At 34.5% G+C, this 20,825-nt stretch overlaps 1 protein-coding gene across 1 annotated transcript; it reads right to left on the bottom strand.

Annotated features, from left to right (window-relative positions):
* Window positions 1–721: 721 nt before the first annotated feature.
* LOC149261041 (protein NRT1/ PTR FAMILY 8.1-like) lies at window positions 722–13,078 on the bottom strand. The gene is made up of 6 exons (XM_089367381.1): window positions 12,869–13,078; window positions 5,842–5,983; window positions 5,521–5,738; window positions 4,634–5,151; window positions 3,528–4,302; window positions 722–859 (listed from the first exon to the last, which is right to left on the bottom strand). The coding sequence occupies exons 1-6, from the start codon at window positions 13,076–13,078 to the stop codon at window positions 722–724; spliced, it is 2,001 nt and encodes a 666-aa protein (XP_089223507.1).
* Between the last annotated feature and the right edge of the window lie 7,747 nt (window positions 13,079–20,825).

A 20,825-nucleotide genomic window follows, 5' to 3' on the forward strand; every position in this document is an offset into this window, starting at 1 on the left:
TTTAACCCCATCTAATGCTTTGTGCAACTCTTGTTGCAACAACAAATCCATTACCTTCAATTTCCACAATTATTTTTCTTTTTTTGTTTTTGTTGAACTTCTCCACTTCAAACTTATGATTAGTCATTTTAAACATTTCTTCCTACCTCTGCTCTTTCAAATGATAAAATTTTGTTAAGTCCTCCAACTAGCATTTTCGCTTTTTAATTTTAATTTTCCCTTCCACTTGGGTTTTTCTGAATTTCTTACTTCTGTTTTATTTCACAAGGGTCTCTCTTTTTAATAAAAGATTCCACTTTAAAAAAAACTTCAAACACCCTACTTAAATTTTCTTTCAAGAAACCAAAAAAAAAAAAAATCTACAATTTTCTCAGATATTTTTTCTGAACCCTACTTCATTTTAGGAAACCTATCTTAACTCTTCAGAATTGAAAAAATTCTTCAACACAATTTTTTTCGGTTTTTCTTGTTGTCAAGCGAAAAGAATTCCTGGGGCGATCAATTGCTTATGTTGAGTTCACCAATTTAAGATTCCCTTGCCTTCGACTGCTACAAGCTTTATTGTCGGCTCAACTAAGCAAGCTCCCAATCCATACAACTCTTTCAACCAACGACTTTCCTTGGCGTTTTGCGGCTCAATCAAAGCACACGTCTTCCAAATTCCTTTAGCTCTTGGTCGCAATGACTCTTTTCTGCACCACAATACTCCTCAATAGATTAATCACGTTGCATTAATCAAGCCGGCTCCTCGACAATCTTTGGTGGCGGAGACAACTCGAGCGACTGCTTTCTTTTGCGATTTTATGTTAGCGGCTGCTTCGCTTCTAACGACCCCGCCATAGTTCAATGAGCGACAACTCTGCACGAAAATTCACTTCATGGATTAGACTTCAATGAGGGTTGCACAAAACTTTTAAAAAAAAATTTGACCTCGTCTCAGCTTCTTATGTTTTGACCTTGGCTCGACTTATCATATTTGCGGCTCCAGACATGGCTCAACTTCAACAGATTACCTCACAACCCTCACAGAAATATGACTTTTCTTTGCTCGAGAGAGGGTTGGTTGCTCAGTGGCGTCTCTAGTCAGAGTAATACTTCAAACAGATTGTGTGGGGTGAGTGGTAAGTAGACAGACTTTAACCTCACAACCCTCGCAACCAACCTTTGGTACCATTTGTTGGTATTTGAGCCTGTTAACATTTAAATAGGAAAGAAATGCACAAAATATAGACACTGAATCACACAACAAGAAACAAAAAAATTTATGTGCGAAAACCATGACATTGTGTAAATGAAACTTCCACTCGACAATTAAAATGTCACGATTTTCCGATAATTACAAAGCTGACTGAAGGATAACTCAGTTTTACTAATTAAAATCTAAATTTGTTGTCATTTCTAACCTGTAATACACTTATCAGCACATAATACAACCCTTGGATAAATTAAATTACGTGGTTCCTCATTCACAATTCTCTCAATACTGATTACGCAACTCACTTAACATATAGTGCTTCAACACAACTTTCATACAAATCTTAATTCAATTCCAATCTCCTACCATATTGCCCTCAAATCGCTGACTCACGCATAAGAAATGAACGTTGATTGCTTGATGCTCGAGGTTGGTTCATAGGCCCGTCCACACACCAATCACTCAAATTCCGTTGATCTACTCGTCCCTAGGCCTTCCCATGAGGAAGTAGGCCCAATGCTTGCTTTGATACCACTTTGAAAGACAAAGGAAACAACACCATGCAGCTATGATGGCTAAATTAAACAAGAAATCTCAAATAAAGAGTGGGATCCCCTACTCTCGCTGAGCATGCAAAACAAATCGAACTTCAACTTTGTTAATTTTGTATTATTTATGTTGCATCAAATTTTTTGTTAATTTTGTATTATTGATCGCTTAGTTCAAAATGTTGCATCACAAATTAATTGTATATATGTTCATTATAGAACGTCCTTCGGTGGTAATAGGTAGTGATAAGCTCTTCACTCTTCGATTGGCTTTGCATATGCCCCTGGAACTTGGAAACCATGCCTTTGGTATAGTTTGGATTTTGATCTTGAACAGAGAGAAAATAATAGATACACGTTGGAATTACCATGTTTACCTTACTTGGTTAAAAACATTAGATAATGTTAAACTCTATGCAAATGGTCTAGAGATGTTACTTCATTGATCTGCATCTCTTTTCATTTATTTTTCGTCACATTTAATGGTCTGGATTGTGTTCATTTTACTAGTTGGTCTTATATTGCTCGATTTGGATTTTGGATTCCCTTAAATATGTGGATAGGCATATTTGGATAAGTTTTTCATAATTTTGATTCAATTATAATAAGATTTAACTTTTATAAAATATTTTTAATAGTATATATAAATAAAAAATTAAGATTTATTGATAAAATAATTATATTATTTTTGCACTTTTAATTAAACTGATTCATTTATGAACCAATGTAATATAAAATAAGTTGTAATATAAAATAAGTTATGTCTTTTAGGATTATGTGAAAAGTATTATGATTTTATGAGGTAATGATAAGCCAAAATCCATGGTATTATAAGAAAGCCTATTTACATATATATTTAATTTATATATTAATTCTTGACATATATTATAAAATGAATACTTAAATTCTTATTAAAAATTTATGCAGCTCATCAACCATTTAATTTATATGATTGTGCTAATTACTTAGGAATGTTATTATTAGTAATCACTATATAGACACAAAGCTCTAGGGTTCTTTATGAATTTAAGGTACTATTGAATATGTCAATAGGCACAACAAAAGTAAGCAATCATTTTATTTGTAATGATAAGCCAAATACCATGGTATTATAATAAATCCTATTTATATATTAAAAATTTCTATGATAAAATGGAGATAAATAATATATATATTAATTTTTGACCTATATTAAGAAGTGAATGTTTAAATTTTTATTACAAATTAATGTAGCTCACCAACCATTTAATTTATATGATTATACTAATTAATTAAAAAGACTATTATTAATAATTTCTTTAAAAAAGTTTATCACTAAATAGGTCAATCTGCACAGCAATCATTTTATTGGTCAAGAGAACTAAGTTGCGCCATAAAACCAATGTCTCATTATAGTTGCAGAGACTAAATAAAGTTATGGCTCATCCCGTTTGTTTATATATAAAAGGAGTTTAACCAACAACATTTTATTAACCCAATCAAATTCATTTCCATCCAACTTTTTTTTTTGGCCAATCAAATCCAAAATTATCATAACCTTCTGTAACTAATCTTACATTAAAAAAATGACTTATGTTTTCTGTGCCCACCATGATCAGCCAGCAGAAAAAGGAGAGACTATGAAGAAAAAAGAAAAAAACAGACGAAACATATTTATGATCATATCCTACGGCATTTTGTAATAACTAAGCCTCTGTTGGAATCGATGTAATTTCCATGACCTTTTTGTACTTATAGTTTTTGGCCAAATAAATATAGCAACATAAATTAATAGCTTCAATTACCGCCAAAAGCCAATAAAAATAATCGATTCTAGATCTATTTAAATTGTTTCCCAGCCATCCCGGATGCCCTCCTCGTTTAGTCACTGCCTGAACTATGATGACCAGAAAACTGCCCAAAAAACTGCCGACTCCCATAATACTGAGATTGAAGGCCGTACCGAAGCTGCTCATGCCATCAGGGACTTGATCATAGAAATATACTTGTAACGCTACTGCAGTAAACGACTCTGCTACTCCGATCAAAAAAAATTGAGGAATTAAACAGAAGACGCTGAGGGGGATTGGGGTTGTAGGTTGGTCGAGTAAGTCATGCGTTTTTGCAACATGGACCCTAATGTTTTCTGTCAGAGCTGCAGTCACGATGGACAGTATAAGTAAAATGAAGCCCACTCCAATCCTTTGAAGAACAGTTATTCCTCTTTCATTTCCTGTTATTCTTCTGGCCAATGGTACAATAAAACGATTAAACATAACCACTGAAACAAGTGCGGAAAGTGGTTGGACTGCCATAAGAGAAGATACTGGCACCTGGAAGTGGGGACCTAGCTTTCTATCCATGGTGCTGCCTTGCTTTAGGAAGAGCGATATGCTCAGTGAGAATGTCATTCCAAAGAATAAGCAAGAGAACCAGATGGGCGCTATCCTCAAGATAAGCTTGGTTTCCTCTACCTGAGTTACTGGGCAAATATACCATGGGTTTGGCTCTTTGGTTCTCCCTGTATCAGTATTCCCTTCTGAAGAGTCTGCTACCATTATGGCCGCTTTGTCGAGAAACCTAATACATTGCCAATGAAAAGAGGAGATATGAAAATAATATGATTGAATTTTCTTTCAAATTTTGTGAAAAAACAGGTCAATCGTTTCTTTTTGAATTTTCTAAAAAACAAATAAAATACTTAAGGTTAATAGAGATTTTGAAATGGAACTGTGTATAATTTGTTTTATCTGGTGGACACTGTCCACTCATCATCAGACCATCTATATTTTCTTTCTGATCTCTAATGATGGTGGAGTCTCCACTCCAAAACTTTAGACATAATAAAAATCCTATTCACGTTTCCATGTAAAGTCCTTAAATCTTAAAATCTTTGAAAGTAAAAACTTACTGAAAATTATCTGTGTGCACAAGCAGCTTCCGACCGGATTTTATCAACTCAACTTCCTTATCCTTTTCGTAAAGCAAGGTTATGTCTGAAGGCATGGTGATGTCTCTTTTTCTTATAGCAGCCACTACAACTTGAGCAATTCCAGTGATGGGACTGCCTCGAGGAACCTTGTGTCTGTATAATCGAGTCCCACACAGAAATAAAAGAGTTGCCACACACATAGCCACTGTGACTATCCCGTATCCGAATCCCCAGCTTACATTCTCTTGCACGTAGGCAATAACTGTGACTGCTAAGGTAAAGCCAGCTGAAAGCCATAAAAACCAGTGGTTAAAGAAGGAAATCTTCTGAAGCATCTCGGTTTTGTCTTCTTCGTCAAACTGGTCTGCACCAAATGGTGTCAAAGATGGCTTGTGGCCACCCATCCCAATGGATATCAAATACAAAGAAAAGAAATAAACACCACTATTTGCCTTCAGAGATGGGAGAGACACTGCCAATATCAGCGAAACTAATCCCTGCATAAAATAGAATGTGGTGTAAAACTAATACAAACCATAATACAAAGATTAAATAGAGAAAGAAAAAAATTAATGTCTCATGAAGAGATTAGAAAAAAAATTAATGTCTCACTAAGAGATTATTAATCTCATACAGAGACACACATCATTACTTAAATGAGATCATCTTAAAATACATGACAGCAAAAGAGTTGGATGCTGTACGGAATTTTAAGGCCAACGAAATTAAAAAGGAGAAAAAAATAACCTCTCTCAAATTAAAATAGAAGAAAAAGCTTGATAACAATATTAACATCTCTCAGATGTGAAATAGCTGAAAAAACATGATAAGAATGGTTATAAAATGCATAGAATTTTGAAGCTCACCAAGATATAAATGGCTGAGGAGATAAGAACCATTTTGTAACGTCCACAGTAAACATCTGCTATAAAGCCCCCTATTAGGGGCATAACACATGTGGTTCCTGCCCAGTAGTTGACATTCTTAACAGAAGTTGCAATCCCTTCTTGCAACACTGATGTTAAATAGAAGATCATGCTTAACGCGATGGAGATGTATGCAAGAGTCTCAAAGAATACAAATACTGCAGAATCCATGCAGGAGTTAATTAGATATGGATTCTCTTTAAAGGATTGCCTGCATTCTGAGAACTGAAATCATGATAATATATACATATAATGACTTACCAAGGATGAATCCGGAAGCCTTCCATCCACCAGATTTTGTCTTGTGAACGGGCCTTTCTGTCACATCAACGGATCCGTTGCGGATACTTACAATTTGCTCGTCGTTTCTGCTCATCTCTGGATGCACTGGTGACTTCCTGAACTGCACCAATTCTTTGAAATGTTGGAATTTCGTGACTATACCCAACAAAAACCTTTCTTCCAGGCTGATTTCTGAAATAATTGAAGCTACACTTCCAAATTAATATGAACCTGATGATGCTATTTATATTTTGAGATACCACGTTGCTCTTAAAAAAATCTCCACGACCATCGCATGGGAAGGGTGAGAATTTGGAATTTATTTCAGCTACGTGAACAGTGGTACCTTGTCTAACTGCTACCATCTACTTATTTATTGGTGTATGATTGTGATGGCACAACTTTATCTGTTTATCTGTTTGTGTGGGATTGTGATGGCATAACCTATTATAAATATAATAAATGCAATTTGTATATAAGAACCTATATTGTCAGCGACAAGAATCCGGTTAAACTTCCTTGATGAACGGTACTTTGAATTTAAACTTAAAATACCATGCAGAAATCAAACGGTATTTTGAATTTTAAATTAAATACAATGTTCGAAAATAGAAAGAGATGAATCATGATCATTCTCAGTATGAATTAATGACAGGTTATATGGGATTTGCCACATCCACGAGCTCTCGAGTCCTTGGCGGCATTGTGGCAGCAATACTCATTCAACGAATTAAAACAATGACGAGCATTAACTTTGCTGACTCCAGAGAATCAAGTTGATCTGGTATATTAATTTAAAAATAACCGAGTCATCCAGCATATGATGCCTTTTTTTCTGCATTTTTCACTCAACCATGATTGGTGACTCCTTGTTTTGACAATATATGGCATACTATAATAACAATGATGTGTATTAATAAATTTTTAAATATTAAAGAAAAATTTTATAAGAATAATAATAATTAGGTCTTTTTAAATAATTTTATAACTCACAATAAGATGATCGAGTCTGTGGAAAGTCAAAAAATCGTATATATATAGAACAATGGTTTGACTTTCTGGATAAATTCAATTTTCTTGTGATATATGGCTTACTTTTTTGACTTATTTTATTTTATGATGATTAAATTTAAATTTGAAAATTTAATTATTGGTTTTTGTTTGTTTTGTTAATTAAATTTAGTTATTTAAAAATATTATTTTATTTATAAATGTGTATTGGATTTCATTTAATTGTTTCTTTTTATGGCTTAATTTACTTTCTTAACTTGTATGTCTTTCATATTTTAGAATGAAAAAGTTCTTGGAATGCCCTAACTTTCTGTGATTTATAAGGAGGTTTACCAACTGTTTTTTATATAAATTATATAGAAATTTTTAGATTAATGGGTTTTGAACTACTTTGTAGTTCATCATTAAGACTCAAGGGACGTAAATAAATTACAATAACTAAATCATAATATTTAAAAGAAAAATTTATATATATTAATTTAAAAATATTATTAATGGTTGCTTTGTTTCCTTAATTAAAAAATTGAAATGTTTGAGAAACATGCTTAAAAAATTACAATAGTTAAATGAAAAAAATGTATACATTAACTTAAAAATCTTAAACATGCCATCTTAATAGTTACTGAAATGTAATTTTTAAAGGGTATGAAAAAACATGACACACTTAGTATCAGTTATAAATTCTTAAATACATATTGAAATAAATATCAAACAAAAAATTTAATTAATATTAAATAAGTGATACAAATTATTAGGTATTTTAAGATTAAGAATAAAAAATGATTAAATAAAATATAATTAGGGAAAAAAAGCATTTTAGAATATTTAAGAAATGGGAAAAAATATTTTTAATTAATTGGAAACTAATGACTTGATAAATCAATAACTAATTACTTGTTAAACCAACAGACATTTTCGTTATTACTAGTGGGCATTTTAATCTTTTTCTCCGTTAGAAATTTCAATAAAACGATTGAAAATAAAAATTATTAACATATTGTTGTAACGTATAAATTATTAAATAATTTTTTTAAATAATAACTTTATTACCCATCTAAATTATGTGTTTAAACTACTTTAAATTAAAAATTTACTAACTACCATTAAAAAAACTATCGTGCTATTAATAGTTGATCACATCCAAAAAATAATGAAAATTAGATTCACTTGAATTGAAAAATGCGTTTTAAAGCATGCGTACATAACTTACAAAAATGATTTTGAAAAGTAGCTTCACTTTTGAGGGTGGATTTCATTATGAAACTCTCGTGGCGGCACATGTTTGTCCACTGTTTATCGCTTGTGTTGAGCATATTGAAAGTTACTAATATAACCCTTATACCATCCGATATGAGTTATGTGCAAATTATTTAGCGTGACAAAACTTAATAGCATAAATATACCTAACCTTTGTAAACCATTACCTTGATATATGTTAGGTATATTAACCATCAAGATGAGTTTTATAGTTTTATATATATATATATATATATATATAAACATGCAGTGTTTAATATTAGATTGAGTACTACTTTTAATATGTTTAATACTAGGTTTGATAGTGGATTTAATGTGAATGTGAATATTAAATTTAATATTAATATTAATTAAAAATCAAGATCTTTTGCCTAACCATTAATATTATCATGGTATGGTTTATTATCTATGTGATATTTAAATATTCATATTAATATGAAATTGGAAAATAAATATATTTTAGAATATCGTCTTACGCTAAAATATTTTAGAATATGGTCCTATGTATTTGTTGAATATAAATAAATTTTAAAGTATCTAAAAAATAGATAAAAAAACATTTTAACTAACTAAAAATTAATTATTTGAAAATAATGATTAATACACGCATCGTCTTTATTGGGAGGGGAACTTTCAATATTTTTAATTATAGATTATAATGAAATTGAAACATGTTATTTTGGGTTTTTATTAATAATTTGTTTGTATGGGTAAATTTTGTATTTAAAGTTTAAATTGTAAATTTTCTAACTATGTTATTAATAACTGAACACTTATGAACATTAATAATACATAAATTCATTTAGAATTAAAATGAAAAAGTTATAAACTTTGTTTTGATTTTTGTTGATAAGTAAGTACTCAAAGGGGATGTGAAAAAAGGGGATGTGAACTAGTGACCTATTGCAAGGTGTGCAGTGCATTCATTTGCCGTCAATCTAAGACCCAGTGAGCTAAGACTTCACTCTTCAAAAGTAAACTAAATTGAAAAATGTCTCCTCTAACTAAATGTTTTCCTTTTGTTTTTCTCGTGTATTTAGCAATGTTACATTAATATATCATTCAAAGTTGCTAATATAACCCTTACAGAATCAAATTTGCATGTGAATTATTTAATATGAAAAACGTTAAGAGCATAAATTATTTAATATGAAAAACGTTAAGAGCATAAATTTTTATTTAGTATGAAAAACGTTAAGAGCATAAATTTAACTAACCTATGTAAACTATTACTTAGGATTTATAAGATATTTTTTCCTTCGAGGTGAGTAATATATATAAACAAGTAGTTTGTAAAATTAGGTTTCGGTGGGATATTTTTCTTATATGCAGATGCATTATTTGATTTTAATTTTAATTTTAATTTTTTTCTAAATTATATATTTTAATGGGATGATTTAAAATGAAATATTTTAGTATTTTTTTATTGTCATCTCTAAATTGATGGATAGGTTTTTAAGTAGTAATTAATAATAATAATAATAATAATATCCATTTTTAAGGTCACAACGGTGTATGAGACCCCCTTGTTTGTGGACAAGGGACCCACCTCCGCGCAGCGATTTGACTGCTAAGTCTACGAAGGCATACATACTCTACCCCCCTCTGGTTTTGAACCTGTGACCTCTTAGGAGGAAACACATGCTCTTAACCATTAGGCCCACTCAAGCTGTATCACATTGCATATCTAAATCATGTTTAAAGATATCTAAATCATGTTTTTAAATCATGTTTAAAGTAAAAATTCATTGATTATGATAAAAAAATTATTATTTTATTTATGATTGATCAGGTATGAAGAATAATAAAAATTATATCCACTTGGATTCAAACGTGGCTTATGCATACGTGGCTTATGCATACATAGCTTAGAAAACATTGAAATGTGATGTAATATCTCGAGAATCTACACATTAATGTTTGACATTTATGTTATGTATCAAGATCAAAAATAACACAAAAACATAAAAAATAAAAAAATAATTGAATGACTAGCTAATAAACCATTTCGAGGGAGTCACCTCCTTTTATATCACATAAATAAACAATTTTTGGATGATTCAAATGACAAGACCATCCAAATGACAAAAAGTCTTTTTATATATAAGAGTTTAAAAAGTGAAAATATAATTAAAACTTACATAACAATAATAATATAAAAGACCAAAAATAACAACAACCAAACCTAACCATAATAAAAAATAACAAGATACAACAATAACCATATGAAAGATGCGTTACTATTACAAAGATATGAAAATTTATAATTTGAATAATATGAAGATTAATGTGTTTCAAAGTACTCCAAAATGATTGGTATCAAACATCCCGAAGGAAATGGTTAGTTTAGTTGTCAAGATGAATTAGTTGGTTAACTCAAAATGCCATTAGAAATCTCCCGCTTTGGTTCAAGAAATATATGGGAAGTGCGTGCTTTTGGAAAAAAGCTATTTTTAGTTAACCTATGGTTACCTGTGATTCTTTCGTTGCTTGGCTATGGAAACATACAATATTTTTGTGGTAGTCATTGCTTTGTACATTTTTTTTTGTGGAAGTCGGGCTAGGAGCGAAGCAAACTCTGAAGTGAAGGAATCAATCCGTTCAGAGTAGATCTCATACATATATATCCCTTATCTCTCTATTAGAGGAAGCTTGGAATCATTCAAATGTTGAGAGAGTACGTTGAGTTATCAAACAAACTTACAATAGGTGGCGCAGGATCCAATATCATACTTCCCAAAATACTTAGAGTGCTACAATCCTCTTAATTATGTAGAGGGAGGAGGTTCAATTTTGGTAGAGAAGAATATATAGCACCTTTCTTTAAAGGAGATGATCCTAGTGACTAAGAATGGTCTAGTCCGAGGACTTAAATACGAGAGTGGTGAGATATAATTTGCAACCAGAACTTCAAACGTCTGTTAATATTCAAAGAATAATTAGCTTTCATATTTCTTACGAGTTTACACTCATGGGGCATACAATTTATAGGACTTTAGTTGACAGTGAATACAATTTTCTTTACCCATATGTAATTTTCTATCTTTATTTATATTCTTGTGGAATACTATAATCATGGTTTATTAATGCCCATGATACCTTGCCTTTCGTCTATTACTAATTGGCCACTACAGCAGATGAAGTATTCCGATCTTGACTTGTTCATGTAAAAGGTGATAAAATAGTTCTTTGTTTATATCGTTGTGGAATAATATAGTGAGGGTTTATATCGTTGTGGAATAATATAGTGAGGGGTTTATTAATGCATATGCACTGCAAGGAAAAGATTTTTTTACTTTAAGTTATAATGAAGGTTTTAGTGTTATAAAATTGACAAAAATTGTAAAAAAAACATCTATTGAATTTATAACAGAAATTCAACACAATTGACAAAATTTGAACGGTTAGAAGATGTTTTTTTGTCTACTTTATGGACCAAGAATCCTTGGTGCATTTCTATATTCATACATAATTAAAGCACCAAGACAACATTTAGTTAAAATAGCACCAACACCTGAAATGTATACCACCCCGGTTACAATAAAAAAAAGACACGGTGCGATCAACTCAAAGAACCGAAAATTGAAACGTATACCACACTAGTTCTTAGATAAAAAAAAAAAGTCCCGATCATTCTTTGATGAATGAACGGATCTCGGGCACGCAAAAAATTAATGTAGTACCAATGCTTTCTCTTAAACATGCAACACTAACACGTCTTGTTTGTATAAGCACATTGATGTGTTTGTTATATAGAGGTACTATAGTTGTTAATTTTAATAGTGCACTTGGAATAGAAATAATATTTTGTAGAACTCAGAGGTGTTAGTTTTATGAAAGAATTGGCATACTAAGAGTTACAATGCACTGGGGCGTTAATGTAAGACCCTTAAGTTGCTATCCTGTTGGACCAAAGCTAAATGGGGTGATAGGAAAGCTATGTCTAGGGTTAAAACTCGGAGTAAATATTTTATTACCAAAAAACATAAAAACCTCGTGGGAGAAAAAGGCTAGATTTTATGGGAAAAGCCTAGACAAGTGGATAAAATTATCCACAAAAGTGGGACGGTGCTAAAAGAAACCATATCATGAAAGAGGGAACTAAATACCCATTGAAGAGATGAACAAGAGGTTGTTGATCAATGGACAAGAACTCTCGACTTGGGGTGAATTGGAGGAAGTCAATTCTAGATTGGGTGGTGGTGCTCGATTTTCCAAGTGACACTCTTTCAGCGAATTTGGTTTGAAGCAATTGCTTTGAATGTTGTTAGATCATTTGCCTCCACATATTTGATGTGTTGTTATTTTAGCATGTGAATAGATATATATGTGATCTTGTTGTCTATAAGATGATTAGATACATCTAGATGTGACAACTTCTGAACATAAATTTAAACAACGTTAATATTAGAAGTTTATCATAACATCTCGTTGTTAGTATAAAAATTGCAAGTTTATTAGAGAATGTTAGAAACCTACGTATACACTTTGTGAGTAGTTATGGTCACGGAATGAGGGCTGATTTTGTTTCTAGGTTTGTAATGCATTTTCCAGTCATTACTTTTTCTGCGATGGATAAATTGCATACACTCCTATGTTGTGGTTTTCGTTGGCGAAGCATAGGAATCGAACACAACTTCAAATTAGGGACCTGCATTCTTACATTGGCTCAGGAGGTTTCACGGGTTGATTATGCATTTTCCATCATCACAATTCATTTGTTACTGATTGTGCTCACAGGGGTTTGATGAACCATGAAATCCCCTGCCGCCTCCGGCACGAACTCGTATGTTAAAACCCCTTTGCCTCCCACGATGATTACTCTTCCGTCGGGTAGGAGCTGATCCCTGGCATACCACCGTGGGTAAGCTAACCTCGTGATCCTAGACCTAGTCGCAGGTTCTAGTCGACGCACACGGTGCGATTGCCCTGATCTTCTGCGCCCCATCGAAGTTACCTCCCATTTGAAGGAGGGTTTCGTCAGCGAAAAATTGGGCCGAAGAGCACCGCGTATCAGTCTGAATGAACACCGGGCATATCTCGTTGTTGTTGAGGCTGAGCATAACATTGTGTGCAGTGCAGTCGATCTCGATTCTCGAGTACTTGGTTTAAGGGATTTACTCTACATCTCCCATTGGGGAATTTTATTTGAGACGAGCCGATGTTGGTCTGGTCCGGCATGACTACTGTGTTGAAACGATGACTACTGTGTTGAAACGAGCAACCGCAGTGTGCGTTGATGCTATTCCAACACTATTGGCTAACAACTTCCAGGTACCAATACGCGCAGCTGCTTGGATCTTGGGCGGGAGCCAAAGTCTTGAATTTACCAACAATATAAGAAACATCCATCGCATAGTAAAAGTTGTCATCATGTTGAACGGTGCTCGTTCATTCCCGTTTCAAGCTCTGATTGTCTTGAGAAAGTTAACAGATTGAAGTCTTAAGTAGATTTTTATGGGGTTATAACGATGACCTACCATTGTGAACATAATTTTTCACGGGACTTCATCGGATTGGAAGGATTGGCGGGGCACTTTGAACTTACATAGTTGATCTAAAAAAACATTGACTCAAGAGAGTGCATTACAAGACACCTAGCTGGAAGGAGACTAAACAATGTGCGCGGACCAATTTCCCTTGACACCTTGTGACTAGTTCAGGCAAACCCCTTGCGTGTTGGATTTCTGTTGTAAATTGTATTAAGTGCTCTGTCTCGAACATGATCTTGTAGATGTACAGTATTTGACTTATTAATTGATACGAGATTAGTTGTTGCATATTAAAGGAAATATATGGCTTGTCACCATCAACATCCTCTTACCAATTACGTGTATTTGTTCTCCATGTCTTTTTAGGGAAATATTTCCGATGTCTTTCCACACTGGAAGCTGCACAAGATGCTTCCAATAGATGCCAGTGTCTCTTCTTGGAAACAAAACCTTTAACTGATGAATTTCGGGTGGTATGGATGCCCAATACGAAGGTATGTTTCAAAGGAAAACGTTGAAATATCTGGTCTTCACTAAGAATATCACGACCATCTTCGTCATCCATCGTGAAGTCAATACAATGGAAGCAACTCAATATGCTTCTGGAAAAATAGAATGGAAGATTTAAAGAAATTGTTAGAGTTTGACTTTATATTGCCAGGTCTATCATCTCATTGATCTAGTTCTCAAAGCCTGATCACCCAACAAACCCTTGTATGATAGATCCATTTTGGAAACTGAAGAAATTCATAGACAGGTTCAGTATATCCCGTAGAAAGTGCTCCCGAGGCTGAGTTGTTCTCCTTGTGAAGGCCGCATTATGCTTACGCTGAAGAAATATGGCACATGGTCCATTCACTAGTGTTGAGTTTATAAGCTTAACCATTAATATGACCATTAGGCAAAGGAGATGAAAGGAACAAGTCAAATGTAAACGCATAATTTTTTTGAGGAAAAGCCAATAATAAAAGTTTATTCCTCTTTTGGGCTGCTCATTAATTTGTTCATGAGCTGGTTGAAAATTTCATGAGTGAGTTATGCTCAGAGCTATTTTTGTGGAGTTGTTACAGGATGGAGTCCTTTTCCAGAACTAGGAACCTAGTTTCTCATTGCTATTTAGGCTCATGCAATGTGATTTTAGAAGCCTTGCATTGTGATATATATATATATATATATATATATATATATATATATATATATATATATATAAGCGAGTCTATAAGGGAATTTAAAGTGAAAAAAATATATATATGTGTATGGAATGGGAGTCGTGACAAGTGGTATCAAAGTTCCTAGGTGGAACATAGGGACCTAAAGGGCTCTATCATGAAAGGAAATTCTATCGGTTAGAAAAAAAGTGAGAAAGATCAGACTCGATCTATGCCCACTGATTGGCGACTCAACTAAACACTCAGGAATGTTTAGGAGTAAGCCAAACAACAATTTCATTTACTCGTTTATCCAAAATAGAAAATAATTTTGTGGTTTAACAGATTGGGTGATGCATTACGACACCCAATCTCATAGATTGAGTGCATAATTGTAGATTTTTTTGGAAAAGAGAGGGGATTTAATACTAGTCATACTGTGCTTTGTGCTTGATTTTTATGAATATATGAATTAGGTACAAGATGGTTTTGTCTGTCGAGGACCAATGGTTACTAGACCAATCCCCACAAAGTTGAACTCATGCACTACCATACCAAGTTGAATTGCATCTGGTATGGAGTGTGTTTAGTGGATCGCACCTAAGGTATGGAAAAGAAGGAGGTCAAGTAAGGTTCTTTATGCTTCACATTTGACATCCTAGTCGAGAGTAGGGGTGATCTATCAATTCTTCTTGTTTCTAGTTGTCCATGTGTGTATCGGTGCATTGGCTATGGACAAAAGACAAAAACATGTACACCTGGGCCTAATATGTTGTGGAGGTTACGAAGCTCGAAGATGCAGATTTCAAGTTCACACAATTAACACTTCATCTTTGCAGCTTTGAGATGCATAATAGAGCCAGGATTAGATGGGTTGGTGCTAGTTATCTGTTTTCTCCTTTTTATTCAATTGAGAAGTGGTCTTATTGATCCAGGGGCGTAGGATTAGGATTCAACAATCCATGGATGCCTCACTGATTTCTCTCATAGTTCTTACACTTCATTGTAAGATGTTGACTGGAGTTTGGAGTCAATCATTAAATTGGCTGGTTAGGTCTGCACTGATGGCTTACATAGTTGAGAGTTATGAAAATACACATCATTTTCATGGTGGATCTGTGTGAAAATGAATTCAACACTAGCTCTCTGAGGGGCTACATTAAGTATAAGAATCATAAGAATAAGTTCCCCTATCATTAGTATGAAGGTTTTGACACGATAACCCCACATGCTTACATGATCCCACATATTTATACCAAGTTCTTCTTTTCCTCCAGTCTTACTAATTTTTGGCATATCACTTAAAACAAGCTTAGGGAATTTCTGCGTCTGTTATGGTCGACGGAGAATAAGAATTGGTATGTTGACTTTTGGTATCAAGGCATAGAGGATTTCTTCGCTGTGAAAGATAGACTGACTCTGGAGGTGAAATTATGGTTTCTCGAATTATTCCGAAGCGGAAATTCGAAGAGTGCCTTACGGAAGGGGAGGACAACTAGAAAACTCTCGCAGAAGTGATGAAGTAGGGCATGGAAATTGTTGGTGTCCAAGTATGAATCATGCAATTTTCCTAATCCACATTTCATTGTCAACCTAGGTTTCTACTGTTTGTTTCAAGGATATTGTGCATTGTATGTACATGCCATAGTTTCCCTAACCAACAATGAACATTAACTATAAATTCACCAATGTATAACAATAAGAAATACTATAATAATAATAAGAGTAACAACAAAAATTAATTGTAGCACCAATAAGAGTAATAACAATAAGGACTCATAGAAATGCATTGATAAACATTCACAACAATAATAAACTCACAAAAATAAACCTAACTCACATCTAATCCAACAACACCTGGTCAAGGGAGTGGGCCCAACTCCCTGAACAGGGATGTGGCGAGAGCAAAGAATCATGATATGCTCAGAAGATCAACTCATCATTATAATAAAATAAATATTACAATCATGTTGTTACACACTCAAAGTTATAGTATTCTCTTGTAAACTTAGTGACTCTTAATAGTGTTGGCTTTCACAGCGTGCAACTCTAGTTTATACAATTTGTCAATGATACAGCTCCTAGAATTATGACACTGTCTACCCGTAATTGCATGGTGGTTTTCAGAATGAAACAGAATGTTAAAAGATAACAGTGTGTCAATCTAAGGGTTGATTCACCACTGCGTCTAGTATTCAAGAATAGCACTGCTAGTTTGATAACATCGTTCAGTGAATCATGGTCATGGTGATTATCCCTTTAAATCTATAGAAATAATTGAATTAGCAAGTCACTTAGGTAATAATCCCCTACGACTATGCTTTATTTACCAATAATCCATAAATACATGACGAGAGGTATACCTGTGCAATTTAAGATGTTGATTAACCACTATTGGCATGAAATGGATAAAAGAACAGGGAAAAAAGGTTAAGTATGCAAATCTAGCTACCAACGTCTCCCCCCAACTTGCCTTACTGCATGTGCTCATGTTGTTCATCGCCTGCACAAGTCTTGGTTCAAGATGGGATTATCAACGTGAAGTTGTGCAAGATCATAATTTTGAGACATCTCTATCCCTGGAGGCTTATACCCATCTGTTTGGATGACTTCTTTCCACCAATCCTCGCTTACCTCGTAGGTTGGAGTGTATTGATCAATTGGAAGCTAAATGATGGGAAATCGAAACTTCAAACCCATCCATCGGACCCCATGAAGTCACATGCACGCAATATATCAGGGTACCCTGTTTAAAGCCGAAGTAAAATTGGGGGCACCAAAAGACTCACATATCCTAACAACTGATGATGAGAGCATCCACATTTTCTGGCAGTTGTCTCGAGCCTCCTCCTGACAAGTGAATGTATGTTTTGTCAATATATAAGCACACCATTGTTGAGTTTTCAACATTTGTTCTTTCCGTCCTTCGATCCCCAAGAGGGTTTCATGTCTGTTATAAACATTCACAGATTGGCAATTTTCCATCATGATGATAAGTGGCCTATTTGCCTAATTTTATTCAAATGTATCAAAATCCTTTTTCCATTGAACCTGGTTGAAAGTGTAGGAGGAAAAGGCTCTTAGTTGAATGTCTCCTACATATGGCACTATGTTAAATGATTGATCATTGCCCAGGAACTAGTCATGCATGTACAAGTCGCACATCAAATGTTGAACCAAAACGTTGTGGTATCTCATGATGCCCAAAAACTGCATTGAATCTTCCATATCATGATAGAGCTCCTGGAGGGTGATTTCTAAACAAAAGAATAGATATTGTTCATAGAGGAACAAGTCATAGTTATGAGCAACAGGACAACAAGCCATTGACTACTGAGCCAAGGTAGACATCTATTTCTTATCGGCCTTTAGTAGCTTCACCTATTCTTCCAGCCCCTCAATTTGCTTCATTTGTTTCTCCTACTTCCGCTTTTCCTTTTCTATCTTTTCTATGTAACCAGAAAATATTTTTGCAGCTTGCTCACAAGTTTTCCTTATTCCTTCCCGGCGTGCCTCTAAAGGAATGGATCCTCATTGAAAGCGATCTATTGTGGCTTTCCACTTCTGAATTCTTGCAGACATGAAAATCTTCTGTGCCTCGATCATATGTAAAAACGACTCTGTCTGTGTAGCTACTGAAGTTGTTCTCCTGTCTTTAGTCTATGTTTCCACTGACTCTTGAAAAAATCATCAACTGACTCTTGTTTTACTTCGATTTCTTCTGTTTGTTTCTCGACTTAGGGAACAGTCTCACCATCACCTTCTTTAAGTCTCAAGACCTCTACATCTTCACTTTACACTTCTGGATTCACTGCAGGGCCTTGTGTGGTAGTGTCTTTGACACCCTCCTCTTATAGTTTCTTTGATGTCTGATCATCCTCTTCCACCTTTATAGGAACAGTTTCTAACCATCGCAGGTTAGTTTTGTTAGCAACATCCTTTTCTATTTTCTCAAGAATGGCTTCTAACCCTTGTAGGTTAATCTAATCGGCCGTGTCATCTCCCATCTGATCTGGAATAGTTTCTAACCCTTGCATGTTAGCCTCATCTGCAATAGTCTCCTTCATCTGTTCAAGAGTAATCTCTAACCCTTGTGGGTTATTCTGATCAGCAACATCTTCCTCCATCAGCTTCGGAACTGTTTCTAGAGGAGTAACACCAACCAAAGCTTCTTCATTTTGTCCTTTAGTCAACACTAGTTCTTGTGTGAAAGTGTCGACCTCTACCCCTCCAATTTGTTCAATTTTTTCACCAATTGACATTGGTTTTTGAATAATCATGTCGATAATGATGCCCTTAGCTTTACCAACAAATTTCAAGGTTGAAGGAGAAGCTTCTTGTTTCTCCATACATCTAGAGGAACGAGCTTTCCTTGCCCCTCTTGGAAATGATGCAAGAAAACGAGAACGAGTAATGGTTTCATCAATTTTCATTTTCTCAATGCCTGTTGATGTAGGCCTTCCTTCCTCTTCTTATATATCCACTGATTTTTCTATGCTCCCCTTTTCTCTTCCTGCCTGTGCTTCTTTTGAGTTATCCTCCTGCCTAGCAACCAACATTGTCTCTTGTGGAGTGGTGTCGATTGTGGTCCCTGTTTCCCCCAAAGGTTCCACATTCAATTGAACAGGTGGTGGTAGTTCTTGTGTGACAACACCACATACATTTTCAATCATAGGTTCTTTGATTGTTTGAACAGGTTTTTTTGGTTCTTGTTCATTAACACCACCTGCATTTCTGACCAGAAGTTATTCAATTACTTAGACACGTGGTGTTGGTTCCTGTATAGCAATACTACCTACATTCTCAACCAAGAATTCCTTAATTTTTCAGAAAGGCGATGTCGATTCTTCTGTGTTAGCACCACCTGTAACTACATCCAAGGGTGGTAATTCTTCTACTAGATTGTCAGTCGACGTTAGTTCTTATGGAGTAGCGTCGACTGCACTCTCTTGTATCTCCATCACATCAATCTCTTTTGGGCCAATAGACGATGCTGGATCAACTTTGTCTCTGGCCTCTTCTTCCATTGCTACATCTTCTTCTTCTTCCCCTGCATGTAACATTCCTGCAAGTTCTTCCTCCACCAACTCGGTGAATTGTGGCCAAGCCATAGAGGTTTGAGAGAGAGCATACACCACCAATAATCTCACCAACCCATGATTTTTAAGAACCACTAATGGCTTTCAAGACCACTGGGTATATTGTGCCATTAAGTGAAGGTTGAAGTATGGCATGTCCAAAGCATGAACTTGCGCATGCCAGAACTGAAGGCATGCAAGGAGTTTGAAATTATACTTAAACAATGTAGAGAAACGACCTTTGTAGGTAACCTAACTCATTACAAAATATGCCACCTCACTCCATGGATATGGCAGTGATTTATGATCATATCCTCTTCCTTTTTGGGCAGCTATCTTCCCATCCTGTAAAAATGATTCCAGAAACTCCAGCAGAGGAGAGTTCCGCGAGAACCATTTCTGACCTCCTCATTGTAATCCACTAGCAATTGAAATAGCTTGCTCCGTGATAGAAATATCCAATCCATGGACTCTAGAATGATTTCCTTCCAAGCTTAATGAAAATTCTATTGTGATGGCTTCATCAAATTATTTCAGCCTCTCAAAATACACATGACACCCTATATCCAAGAAAACTTGCCAAACATCTGGATTGCATCAAACCTACTCTGTATTCTCTAGTTCATGTCTCATATCCTATCCACCCATTCTGCAATGGCCTATAACAAGAGACCGTTGGGAAGGAGTGTCAGCAGGTAGATTTGCAGTGAGAGTTGTAATAGGGATGGGGTGCAGTGAGAGTGAAAACCGGAAGGATAATGATAAAATATGGAAAAATCACAGTAGATGATGGGTAATAATGGTAATTATTTTGCAGCATTGGGAAGGACCATTCATTAGTACAACCGTACTAACTTCAAGTCCCGATGCATATAGACATCGTGCGAAGTATGGTGGAGAATCATGAATGAATGCGATTAGCACAAGGTTTAATAAAAGATAATAATAAGTCATCATTATAGTACCTCCACCCAACT

This window comes from Pinus tabuliformis, chromosome 6, assembly GCF_031772625.1.
Source record: "Pinus tabuliformis cultivar Carrire ecotype Pingquan chromosome 6, CPIR1, whole genome shotgun sequence".
NCBI classification, from domain to species: Eukaryota; Viridiplantae; Streptophyta; class Pinopsida; order Pinales; family Pinaceae; genus Pinus; species Pinus tabuliformis.

Bases quoted from the DNA above. Each gene is read 5' to 3' on its own strand.
- LOC149261041 (XM_089367381.1), bottom strand. From the start codon at position 13,078: ATGGGGCGCAGAAGATCAGGGCAATCGCACCGTGTGCGTCGACTAGAA. The intron at 5,984-12,868 runs GTGAGCACAATC...GAATTGGTGCAG, and splicing joins TCATGGTTCATCAAACCCCT to TTCAGGAAGTCACCAGTGCA. The intron at 5,152-5,520 runs GTGAGCTTCAAA...TATTTTATGCAG, and splicing joins CCTCAGCCATTTATATCTTG to GGATTAGTTTCGCTGATATT.